The following is a 13350-nucleotide window of genomic DNA, read 5'->3' on the forward strand; positions in this document are numbered from 1 at the left end:
AGTCCTGATGCCATGTTACATACTTTCAAAATGCTTTTGCCTGTTCAAAATTATATAAGCAACAATGTTTTTGTAGTGTTGTATTAAGGGAAGGGAGGGAAATTTACTGTTTAGAGAAAGTAAATGGGGGTCTGGACCCCTGGGTTATATCTTCACTTCCCTGTTGCACTGAGGTTTGACATTATGCAAATCTTCTGAACTCCCCATGCCTCAGTTACACAATTTGGGAAACCATTGTTGCCTCTCTTAAAGAACAAAAGTACATCAAGAACCTCTGAAGCAAAGGTTTAGTTCAGATCCAAGTGTAATTACATTGCAGTGGAAACCTAAACCCTCCATTTCCCTGTGTGTGGTTCAAGAATATTAGCTGTAATTGGGTCTTTTTGATATATTTGCTATTAACAAGCAATGAAACAGTTTATTCACTTTAAAAAATAATCATACCGTACACAAAAGGCATGACAAAAGAGAACCTGAAATTACTGCTAGCAGCCAGGGCAGAGGGACCATCTACACCAGAATGGGCCAGTGCCTTTGGGACTTGAGCCAAGTAAGATTAGCCTGTGCAGCTGCTAAATGATGTAAGATCCATCTATGAGCCATTTTCCTCTTTCAACCCAGCCTTTGCTTGGATAAAGGGCCACAAAAATGGTCAGAGGGATGCAACACCTCTCCTGTGAGGACAGGCTGAGAGAGTAGGGGCTGTTTAGCCTGGAGAAGGGAAGGCTCCGGGGGGATCTTGCTGTGGCCTTTCAATACTTAAAGGGGGCTTATAAGAATGATGGGGACAGACTTTTTAGCAGGGCCTGTAGCGATAGGACAAGGAGTAATGGTTTTAAACTAAAAGAAGGTAGATTCAGACTAGATAAAAAGAAGAATTTTTTTTATTATGAGGGTGGTGAAACACTGGAACAGATTGCACAGAGAGGCTGTAGACGCCTCATCCGTGGAAACATTCAAGGTCAGGTTACACGGGCTCTGAGTAACCGGATCTAATCAAAGATGTCCCTGCTCATTGCAGGGGGGTTGGACTAGATGACCTTTAAAGTCCCTTCCAACTCAAACCATTCTATGATTTTACCAAACCAAACCATTCCATGATTCTGTGATAAGCAGATTGGCTGCAGCTGCCTTTTCCACAACCCCTTAGGACAAGCCTGGCTCGGAGAGCTGTGCCCCCTTAGCGTCAAACTGAGCCCTAGCCACTTCCCCTTGACCCAACTGTACTTCTGACCTTTCTGCACCAGCAAAAACCAGCCTCATAGGCACCATAGACCATAGCTTAAAACAACCCCAAATCCACCCCTCCATTGTCCTTTTCCCCTGCAAAAAGGTCCGTCCCCTTGTGTTCTGAAGCAGAGTTTTCATCTGTGTTTTCTCATTAATGAAGAATTGAGGAATGTTTCCCTCCCTGACCCCCAACAGCTCCTCTTCTCATGCGGCGAGCTCAGTTACTGAAGCCTCTTCACTGCAGTACTCAATTATTCAAAGGTCAAATGCATCCCTTGAGGTTTGACTGTAGACCCAGGTTAATGCTCACAGCCCGGCGCTGCTGAGCCAGCTCCCCGTCCTGCCGAGCTGAGCTACTGCACTGGCAAGTTGTGCAGAAATCCACCTGGCTTTCTGTAGGCAGGGAAAAGAGCCCTTGAACTCCGAGTACAAACCTCACCAGCCCTCCAGACCCTTTCCCAGCCCTGTTTGCAAACACCATGAAATACCCTTGACCTCTTTCTCCATCTGTTGAGAGGGGGCTGCGTACCACACTCACAAGGATGTGCGCAAAGCCCTTTGAAGATGAAAAGTGCTCTAGAAGTGCTAATTATTTGGAGCAAGTGCCTCATTTACGTGCTGACTTTCCTTTATCTCTCAGGGGCTTAAAACTCTATTAGGGAACTAAAACTGTACGTTACCCCTAATGCCCCTGTGAGCCTCCTCTGCAAAACGACTGTCATATTTGGCTCCTCTGGATTCCATTTTGGGAAGACAAGAGGGAGATTAGATTTTAAATGCCTTTATTAGCATGCATGGAAGGCAGGCATGTGGGGATAAAAGGGGCCTGATTGGTTTTGGTACCAGTTATCCAGCAGCTGAACTGAGCTGTGGCATGAAACACAATCTTTTAGATTGCATTTGTCTCAAGTGATAAACAGTGACTAGTCATTTGTCAAATACAGCATATTCCTGACCCAATAAGCTTCTCACCACCACCTGGCACTGCTGGGAAGTCTTACCAGGCTTTCTGAATACCGTGCCCTTTTTTGCATAGCCCCACGCATACAACTCTTCTCTAAAATTGCTCTTAGGACAGTCATAGTAAGTGAATGGCTTGTCATCTTAATGCCAAAACCCTAATTAACTGTAATTAATGTTTAGTTTGTGCCAGTTCAGTGTGACTGTCTCTCTTGCTTCCTGTGGGATGCAGCGTAGAGTCAGGAAAGTGCAGCCGGGTCCCTGCAGCCTCCAGCTCCCACATCGGAGGGCTCCGAGTGGTGAGGAGGGGGTGGGATGGGAGGGGGTCAGTGTGCACTGAGCTGCACCCAAACCCAAAACAGGGGTGCTGTGTCACAGCACTGCGTGTCCTGAGGCTGACTGGCACAGCCCTGCCTCTGGCAGGAGACTACTGGAGGTGTGCATTAACTGGGCTGACTGGGACAGTCCCCAGAGTTACACCTTGCCTGGGAATAGACACACTGAAATACTTCCCGTTAGGAATTCTCCCTCCCCTGTCTCATACCGCATCAGGGCTGCTTGGAGGGCGTAAAATTCTGCTGTGCTGTAGGGGCTTCCAGTGTCCAGGACGGTCTCAGCTGACCCTCTTGGACCTTTCCATGTGGCTTTGCCATGGGCTGTGCAAATGAAACCGGGTACGGAGGACTGACTCTTGGGCAGCGTAGGGACAGCAGCCCTGGAGGCAGGGAGTTCTGGCCGAGCAGGTGTTCCCAAACTTCGATGCTTCAGACTGGAGAACCCAGGAGTCTTGTTAGAGAGAAGCTAACAAGGCTTTGTGATTTGTTAGCAGTTTTTTAAATGGTGGTGGTGGTGGTGGTAGTAGTAGTGATAGTAATAATATTTAATAATGATAATAATAAAATTTGACATAAAAATGGAAATTATTTGATTTTTCACAAATCAAAATACAGCAGTTCGGGTTGGAGGAAACCTGAATTTTGCTTTTTCACTCTGATGGTGTCAAAATAAGACCCTTAACTCTACTAATTCAAGCACTGTTATTTTTTAAGCTAAGAGACATTTCTAAAACATAGTGGAAACTTTTGACAGAATAAAAAATAGCAAATGGGTAAAGCTGGACATTTTAGAAGAGGGAATTAGCTAAATCATTCTCAGTCTGGGAGACCAAATCACTACTTAACCCTAACCAGCAAAGCAGCCCAGCGAGGCAAGTGCTGCCCTCCAGAGATCCCCCCGCTACTGACGTGCCCTCCACTGGGGCCGCTGAGCAGCAGCACTTCCCGCTGCGTCCGCCCGGTGCTCGGGGCTTCGTACCCACCAGCTGCTGAGCGCTGGACAATCGTCTCTTCTCTTCTGTAGGGTAAGCCTCTTTCTGTAGGCTTTTATTTCTTCCTTCCTTTTTGAAGCAGGCTGCTGTTCTTCCTGTGCTGCTCAGCCAGGGAAAGCCTTCCCTCGCCGGCCCTGATGCTTTTCACATTGCTGAGGCTCCTGGACAGTAGGTTTAACACAGATCTTAATTGTAACTACAAATGCTTTGGGAGTGGAAGGAGCAGCCAGACCCTGCAGCCTTTAAAACTCTTCTCAGGTGAAAAAAAGGTCTGTATAAAAACCTCTTGATGTGTAAAATAGCATAAAGGAACAAAGCAGGGGTGTAAAGGACAGACAGCCTCTGCCGTCTGTCAGTGGGACCACCTACACACCTCCCTGCCTTGAACAGGCTCACCAGCCATGCCTACTGCTGGCCTCTGGCTCTCCTGGCATCAGCAGAAAGACTACAGATGGCATATACAGCCTTTGAGTCGTAGCAGAGAGGAAGACTAACTCGATTCCTAATTCTCTTCAAAACATCCCATGTGCTTTTAGCCTGTGGCAGCACCCCACTGCTCTGTGAGAGGGAGAAGCTCGCCCGTCACCCCTCATCCCTGGTTTCTGCAGGAGAGATGCCCGGGTACAAGTGCCCGAAGGCAGCTGGACGGTGCCGCTGCCCCGGGGCGCAGGCGGAATGTCCTGTACCCGCACCGGGCAGCTGCTGAGCCACGGTGGCACCGCACCACACGGGCATGGGACCGCAGCCCTGGCACGGGGCCACACCAGTGCGGTCCCAGCCTGCAGCTGCCCTGCGCCGGAGCACAGGCAGGGGAAGCGCGCGTACGTCTCAAAAAGCAGATTTCTCCATCTGCGTACAGTGGTAGCATCTCAGAAGGAGCTGTGGGTATCTCAGTACCTTTTTACACTGCTCAGCTAATACACATTAAGACTTCAATGCAGCAGGTGGCTCGTCAGATATCAACTCTTGTTTTTAAATAAGTGTGAGCTAATGTGTTAAAAACACATTGCCCCCATGACCTGGCCTCTCAACACATGCTGACATCCTTGGATATACCGGGCTGTCTTTACAAGGTAGCTTTTCCAGCAGATATCACAGGTGATGTGTTGCTCTGACACCATTTTCTGATATCTGGAAACCTCAGACTCCACTGAGAAGTCCTAAAATGTGCTCAGAGTCAGTCATCATTCCAGCACAGTCTCTTCTGGCGCTGCTGTGTACCTGCATTCAGCACTTCTGGAGTGCCTGGAGATTTGGCTCCCGATGGAAATGGGGCAGTGTCCCTCTGCTTCAATCTGCACAATGATCTGAGTGCTGGCTGGCTTCCCATCACACAAAGGTCTTGCAAAGTGACCATAGCCCAGACCCACGTTGCAAAAAGTGACACATTAGCAAAGAAATTGTTTCGTTCTGCAAGCGTGAATGGCCAGCAGCACGTACAGGCAGGAGCATAGCTGGTGTCTCTTGCTCTCTCTAGTGCATGGCTTTGAAGTTAGGAAGACTTATCTTCAGGTCTGCAAGCTGAATAATTCAATCCCTCCTTTTGGATTACAGAGGTGGAACATCTTATCCTTTTACTTTCTCCATGCAGAGGGATATTTCCATTTGCTTTTTTTTTTCTTCTCCTCCCTTAAGAGTCTGGAGGTTTGCAACCCCCTGGGTCAGCTTTGAAGGGAGCGGGTAGCGCCTCTGTGCTGCATGTCCTCTCTAAATCTGTCCCTCCCACACTAGTAGGCAAAGACAGAACAAGCCTCAGAGGAATCTGTGACATTTCTCACCCAGCTCAAATGCAGTGAAGATGATGTTTGAAACGCCATTAGTCATGAGTGATTAGCAAAGCTTAGTTGGTGAGGTTCTTAAACCCCCTCCAGTTCTGCACAGGGAAGGGCATGGTTGTGGCTGTGTTCTTTTTAGTCGAGCTCAATTTTTATGGGTTCTGCTTATCTGCAGCCATAATAAGGAGGGAAATTCACAACCATGCTGCAATTATTAATGATCCTTTAGGGTGCTTAGAGCTCTCCATAAGCTCTCCATTTCAAATGCTATATCTCTAAATAGATAAGCAAAGAGCCGACTGATTTTAACCTCCCTAGTGTAACTAATATTCAGGGAAGTGATGGGGAACCAGGCTCAGGTGCTGGGTTGTAGCTGGTCCACTCTCAGTGCCCTGGTTGTTGATGGTTTCCTGACGCTTTGTGGCTGAACCCGTGCTTGTTCCCTCTGCAGAAAACAATTGCTGCCATATTCATTTAAAGCATGAGGGTGTTTGTTGGTGTTTCCAATCTATTGAATGCCTATCAAAAATAGTAGGAAAGCAGGAAGACACAAATGTGTCAGAAAACTAAGTATCTGTATCCTTTCTAATACTAAAATGCAATTATAAGTGATTTACAAAGAAAGCTGTACTGTATGATATGAATGAGGACATGGTAACAATCAGGCCTTTAAAAACCATTTGTCTGTGCTCCAGCACAGCATCAGCTTCATCCTCCCAAAGACCCCACAGGAACATCCTGCATGAACTCAGCTGCTCGTGAGGGAGATACAGACTTTATTGCACGCTGCATCAGCACTTAGGAAAAGCTCCACCGTGTCTACTTTGGCAATTAAAATATTACTTTGGGAGAATTAAATTTCTCCAAGTCCAGGAAAATGCTACAGAAAGTAAATGCTCTTATAGCTGAACCAGCCTTTTCCTACCTCAAGCTGTTCCAAGGCTGGCTGTCCACGTGCAGAAGTGCTGGGCAATAAGGCACCCGCCTCCCACCTAAGTAAGCTTCACTTCATTTGGAACCATTGCTAAGTCTCTCCAGGGGTCCTGATCCATTAAGCTTGCTCTAATAAGGATTAATTTGTAAGTACCCCATTAGTTCAACACAAAACACAGTAGCCGTGGTCAGAGTGCTTAGTCTTCCAGCCAGGCATGGACTCTTACTACAGTTAAAACCGATGCTGCGTGTGTATCTCATACTTACTGACTGCAAACATCGAATATTTAACAGTAACTCAACATGCAGCAGCCACAGACAAATACATATTTGGGGGTAATTTATTGGTGAACAAGTTCCAGCATCATCCAGTCTCTTTACCACACTTCATCTGTATCCCCCAAGTCTCTCTATTACTTCCATGATAAACACCTTGATCTGCAGAGCCAGTAATCACCAGGCACCCAAAGGCCACCGGCATTCTCAGTTTTTGTATTCAAGCCACGTTAAGCTAGATTTTTGCAGTAAGTGACCCCGAATCAGGTGAGGGTTTTCTCCTTGAGGAATTGCTCAAGGGGAGAGGCAGTGTCGGAGGACACATGCATGTCTAAAGGGGCTGAGGAGGGCTCTGAGCGGGTACAACAAGGGCAGTGATCTTCGAATGGCTTCTGTATGCACACAGGCGTGGGTTATTTGATTATTCCAAGCAGTGAACTTGTACACATCCCCCGTAATGGCACATGCCAGTACAAACCGTTCAGAGATGTTCCTGAGTGCCTGGAGCAGATCCAGAGGTGGTGTGTGCAGTCGGGTACTGGGTGGAGCAAGCCTTGCTGTGGGAAGGGCCAGTCCTCGGTCCGACGGGTCGGCCCTGAGCCTCAGCCTTGGAACATCCAGAAGGTGCCTCAGGCACTTATCAGCATGTGATACTGAGATTAACTTCTGAGAAGCCTTTGCCGTTTCTGCTTATTAAACTTTAAAAAAAACCCAAACAAATCAACTATCTGGTAGGAGGAACAAGTCAAATATTAATGAAAGTCACGTACATAGCCACCAGATTTACATAAAGGCATATTCAGTTATTTTATGGCACAGATCTTAATCACTTCTTATTAACATTTCCTATTAACTTTTATTCAAACTTCTACTTAATCAGGTTTTATTTTTCCACCAGAAAGAGATACATGCTTACTAGTGGGAAACAAAAATCTGATTTAAAAGGTGCACAGTGGGTTAGGTCCTGGTAAGATAAACTTTCCCTAAGAGTCATTTTTCCTTTCTGAAATTCTTAATTACCAAGAAAAGGCCATCCTTAAAAGTATCAATAACATTAATAGTTCAAGTGTTTAAATAGAAGATTATAAAAAGTGTATGTAGCTGTGTAGATTCTCATAATAATAATAATAATAATTAAAGGGTTTTTTTCTTAACATTCTAGTTCCTTCTGTTGCAAATGCTGACACTTGCTTGAGTGTTTGGCTGAATCAAGGCTAGGTTATCTAAACAGCATGACTTGAATTTTTCTGATACAGAAATATAGATACAATTAAATATCTTGAAAACCCATTTTGGAATGCTATTTTTAATCAGGTAACTTAAGTCATTTTTTATACTTCACATTCTTACCCTCCCATTGAATCCAGCAAAGATGTATTGATTGAAGGGAAGGGGTATTGGTTCAGGGTGTACCAACACGCTGGTGAATGATAGATGCAATGAGGTGAGATTGTGCTTCCAGATGGCACAGCCCCAGTGCATGGTCTGTGTTACTGATCTATAGAGCTAAGTTCTGTACGATAGGATAGCAGACATCATACTGAAAAATACTACTTTGCATTCTTCTCAGATAACCTGGGCTATTTACTTCTCAGGGACTCACGAATCTGTATTATTGTTCTTCAGTGACCACAGAAAGGGTGGGCTGTCTGGTTCCTATCACCCCACGATTTTACCATCTTTCATCCCTTATTGCAAAGGGGTTTCAAAGGAGTATATGGGTGGTAGCACCCAAATACAGCTGAAATTCAGTGACTGATTACTACTCTTAGTTTCCTTTTCAAGATCCTGGACTGATCAGTAAGGCAAGAGAACTTACTGAAAGAATAGTAAAGAGAAAATTAAAATACAACAAACATATAATATGCCCAAAGTCTTCAAGGCAGATGGGTGGATGCAGACCCTTACTAGAAAATGACATCGTTTTAGCTGCCATCGCACTGTCCAGTTTGCGTAGTGTTTATTCATCCATTTTAACTTAATATAAACAAATACACATTGGTACATATCTGCCTCTGTCTTGAGGCTCTTGCACAGATTTGGTTGTAATTTTTCTTGTTAATATTTTTCTATCAATATCATGTAGTTCTTAACTCCAATGACTGCAAAATAGTCTGCAAAAAAAAACGTTTCCTACTCGCTTTTGTGATTTATCATCTGATTCATTAGCCTGAGGCTCTAGATTGTGAGAATGTTGCACCCGTTTTGTAACTAACTTGGGTTTGTTTTCCCTTTTCAGAGAGCAGATATAGCTGTTGCCCCCCTCACCATAACATTGGTGCGAGAAGAAGTCATAGACTTTTCCAAACCCTTTATGAGCCTGGGCATCTCCATCATGATCAAGAAGCCTCAGAAATCTAAACCGGGCGTATTCTCTTTCCTGGATCCTTTGGCTTATGAAATTTGGATGTGTATAGTCTTTGCTTACATTGGCGTCAGCGTAGTTCTTTTCCTAGTCAGCAGATTCAGCCCTTATGAATGGCACTTGGAAGACAGCAGTGAAGAACCACGTGACCCTCAGAATCCTCCCGACCCTCCAAATGAGTTTGGAATATTTAACAGCCTTTGGTTTTCCCTGGGTGCCTTTATGCAGCAAGGATGCGATATTTCTCCAAGGTTTGTTCCATATCACTCCATCACCTTTTTGCATTTTATGGTCATTTTCTGGTGCCATGGTGCATATATGTTACTTTTTCAAATTTCTTTTTAATGCCAAATTTTTGTTTTGACATTCCATTCAATGCTAAGCATCATCATCAAGCCACCATGCTTGCTAACATTAACCTCCAGAGTGATTTGCATTGCCTTAGAATGCCGTTTATGCATTTCTGCCAAACTTATATACACCATGTTGAGGCTGTAAAATGCATAGGGTTTTCTGTTTTCAGCAATGCTTGGAGGGCTACCGTGTTTTTGCTGCATATCTCATTTTACGGTCATCTCCTTGGTGCATATAACATTCTGCTTTGCAAAATAAGAATTATTTTTAAAAAGTCACATGCAACAGCACTTTAAAACGCCTCCACTCCCATCATGGTTTTGCTAGTCTTTTTACTTTGTTTTGTGCCTAATTTCTCTAGTTCTGTTCTTCTTGAACCATCCTTTCATCTATTAGTAATTTGCTTACCACTGCCTGTCATATGTTCGTTCAGGTCTCCGTATGTGCCCCTCTGACAGTTATTGCCACCCTGTATGTGTATCGTTATTTCAGTCCAGTCTAATCTGTTGTCCCTGTGTACGTAGTCAATATGGTCTAAAAAGCATTGCCAGTTTCCATAAAGGTTTCATTCTGATTCATGAAGACAGTCTTTCTGAATAAGGCTGTGGTAAAACGTGTTTGATACCAATTCCGATTTAACAGAGAGCACGGGTATTAACTATTGTAGAAATTAACTATTGTAGAACTGTGTTTCTTTTTTGAAGAAGCGTTTTGAAAACCACCTGAGAATAGTGAAGCTCCCTCTACTTGAACAATGCGTACCACACATGTTTTTTGAATAATATCTATGATGTTTCTGCATTTACACTGGTAAAATACTTTGGTGATGTGCCTGTGATAAGCAGTAAAATTATCTAGTTTCTTAGTGATGGACCACTAGTTATATTTTGTATGACAATATTTTAATAACCAGTTTACAGCTATTTTAATTATTAAAAATACCTGCTTAGTACAAACAGGATGCAATTTTTCCCTTTAACAAGGTTGCTAATTAAAACAAGAGACATCTTTTCTAACTAGGCACTTACATTCGAAATACACCTTGTCGATCTCCATATTTGTGTGCTTTTTTCCAATACTTGAATCTTGGAAATGTTGCCAGGTTTTCCTGGTCCGTATAATGGCAGGGAGCTGGAGTAGCCTCACTGAAGCAAGTGACAAAACTTGTATGAAGTTTCATGGAAAGGATAATGATTTTACCTGTTAAAATGTAATAATGATCCTGTAAGTTCACAGTCATTGCACGTTCCAATCTCCTAATGATCCCAGCGAAATCCAGGACTTTCAGAGATACTGGCATATGCCTGTTAGTGTTTGATGCAAGTCATGCATATGTTTTAAGAGTCTTGACAGCAGCAGTTCAATTTCATACTTACTGACAGACACATATATATCCTACATAAAACACGCACATGCTTTTGCCTCGCTGTGACCTTGCGTTAGTTTTCGCAGTTATCCCTGTCCGCCTCACTCTGTACTTACAGCTGTGAGCCTTCTCCTCCTGTTTACACACCGTGTTCCTGCTTTATTCCTAAATTCTGTATTGAAACTTTGCCTCTCTGCTTGCTGTTAAAGGGGATGAGTAGTGATAACATTTAAATTGCTGTTGACCATGTGTGTGCCCAATATAAAGGACCGGGAAATAAGCACTGGGACATCACATGGAAAGCTGCAGGCATTGTACTGTTTCCGCTAGGTCTGTTTATTGACAGTAAAGAGAAGTGCATAGGATTTTTGTTAATCTCTCATGTGACTCTTTGACATGTTCAGCCATTTACCTTATATAACAAGTAGAACATATTCTGTTTTTTTTTCAATACTACCAGGATAAGTGCCTCGGAAATACTTACCCCAAAAAAAAGAGACAGCAGTAAAGCTATTTATTTTATCTGTCCATCAGAAGCTATTAGCTCAGTATTAATACATAGCCCTCGTTTGAAGGCATTGTCCAGTTATTTTGTTATCTTTCATGATAACAGATTCCAGGCAGGTACATGCGTTGTTACTGAAAAAAAAAAAAAAAAAAAAAAGAGAGAAATTTAATACCTTGGTTTAAATTCCAGAAACACTGTTCCTTTGACTGATATGTTGATTTAAGTTGATTGAATGTCAAATTTCTTTTCCGTAGAAGGGACTATTCCCAAGTATTCCATTCTGAATCCGTATCTTTGTAAGGTTACGCCATTCACAGTACATTGACTATATGAATGTTTCATACTATTTTATTGCCATTAAAAGGGGCTTCATTCTTCCATTGTGAGTTTTGTCTGAATAAATTTCTTATATGAGAGCGTACAGCACTTGTAGAGAGATGCCGACAAGCAGTCTGGAGAGATCACTTTTGTACTTGCTGATAAAGGCTCTTTCAGCTGCCTTTGTGTGGAACAGCTGTGACATCTAATGACTAGTTAGATCTATCCTCGGTGAGTATGCTGTGTGGATATTCCAGAGGATATATCCCTATACTCTCCTCTCTATATTTAATAGGAGTCGTCTAAACGGAATCAGATAGCGGCCAAAGGACGGGGGTTAGTGCATCCCTTGATGGAATCAACATTTGTTCCAGCAGTTTTGTTCTGCTGTCAAAGGCTGCTGTGTTCTCTGCATAGTGAGCTAAAGCATTGAAAATTCACTTTTGATGGATCAAAAGTAGATTATTAGACTTGCTTTAATGTAAGATGTGTACAGCACATGGAACCAGGAGAAAACACAGTCAAATTTGTAACACTGTTCCGAGCGAAAGTATCTTTGAAATCTCTATGAGAGCATGTATTTTCATTTTGCTCTTTATTCATGTGGGACAAAGAGGCTAGATTAATTAATTGCTGATGGAAAAAGACAGGGGTTTCATTAAAAATTATCTCATGAGGTTGGTCATTTGAGAGGGTGTATTTCTAGATCCCTATTTCCACAGCAGAAGACTCAAGAGACTCCTATTAAAGGCCATGGGAATGGCTTTGTGGGACTTTCAAAGTAGCAATGAGAGCCGAGGAACTAGGTCTTTCGGAAACTCCCACTGCCAGTTCCCGTGATGGAAGCATCTCAAGTCAGCGCTTCAGATGCTGTTGTTCATTGTGTTCTGTCTGGAGCGGAGGCGAGGGCCGCTGGCCGGACCGGCAGCGGGCTGGCCGGGCGCGTGAGCAGGGCACCCAGCTGGCAGCGTAGTGGGCACCAGGGAACGTGGGTGCAGGGTGTGGAGGGGTTCGAGACAAGGAGAGTTTGCAGCAAAGCTGTTCAGGGTGGTTTGTTAATGTAGCAGCCGCCTTGTATCCATCAGAAGAGCCCAGTTAAAAACGGAGTAGTGCGAGAAGCTTTTTGTTTCTGTGTGCCATAGGAAATCAAGTATGTTTTATGGCTGTGAGTAGAAACAAAATTCAAGCTATTTTGGTAAATAAATGAGATTTTGTTCAAATGTATTATTTTCCTAGAAACTGAATGTGAATTTGAATATTTATTTTGTTTTTTCTCTTGTTACTAATTTGCTCTCATTTGACTCCATGCTTCCTTTTAAATTTCCTCTCAAGGTATGCACTTTTCCTGTTTACTTCCTTTTGAAAACACCATCTGACCTTGTTTTGATAATTGAGTTATAATTCTGTTATTCCAGGGCCTTGTTACTCCTCTCATTTGCTAATTCACTTTAAAATAATGTCATACAAAGCATCTATTTATTGAGGTAATTGGGAAAACGACATGTTGGGATAAAGCATTAGTTATTTGTTTTTGAATTACAACACTGCGCATTTGGACAGGTATGTCTTCATCAGGGAAAGTGGTGCTGGTATGAAAAGCTGTGATTGATTTTTCTATAATTATTATCTGAGTAATGGACCAACATTTCTGTGGTTCACAGTACAAACCATACAAATATTCTCTAATTACCAGCCCGGTGTTTATGTACTAACCCTTTTTCTCCCGCATCCCTCTACACCAGCCCCTGCAGTGGGTATAAGGAGTCTTCGAATCAGCAGATGGACTGGGGGGAACTGGGGTCCTTTGGACAAGGAGGCTGCCAGGCCACACTCATCTGTGTTCTTGTTCTTCGACTCTGTCTGTCTTTCCTTCAGTGTCAGCTTCTTCGTTTGTTTTGTTTTTCTTTTGCCCCGTCCTGTGCTACCCCCAGTTACAGC

General features: G+C 43.4%; 1 protein-coding gene across 5 annotated transcripts in view; it reads left to right on the top strand.

The window, feature by feature from the left end:
• GRIA3 (glutamate ionotropic receptor AMPA type subunit 3) overlaps positions 1-13350 on the top strand; it is a 153348-nt gene that overhangs the window by 102174 nt on the left and 37824 nt on the right. For all 5 annotated transcript variants that reach the window (XM_086619427.1, XM_086619426.1, XM_086619429.1 and 2 more), the window contains one exon: positions 8741-9117. In XM_086619427.1, coding sequence (XP_086475553.1) covers positions 8741-9117 — 377 coding nt within the window. The remainder of the gene's footprint in view (positions 1-8740; positions 9118-13350) is intronic.

Source organism: Tauraco erythrolophus, chromosome 13 (assembly GCF_009769465.1).
Source record: "Tauraco erythrolophus isolate bTauEry1 chromosome 13, bTauEry1.pri, whole genome shotgun sequence".
In the NCBI taxonomy this organism is placed as follows: domain Eukaryota; kingdom Metazoa; phylum Chordata; class Aves; order Musophagiformes; family Musophagidae; genus Tauraco; species Tauraco erythrolophus.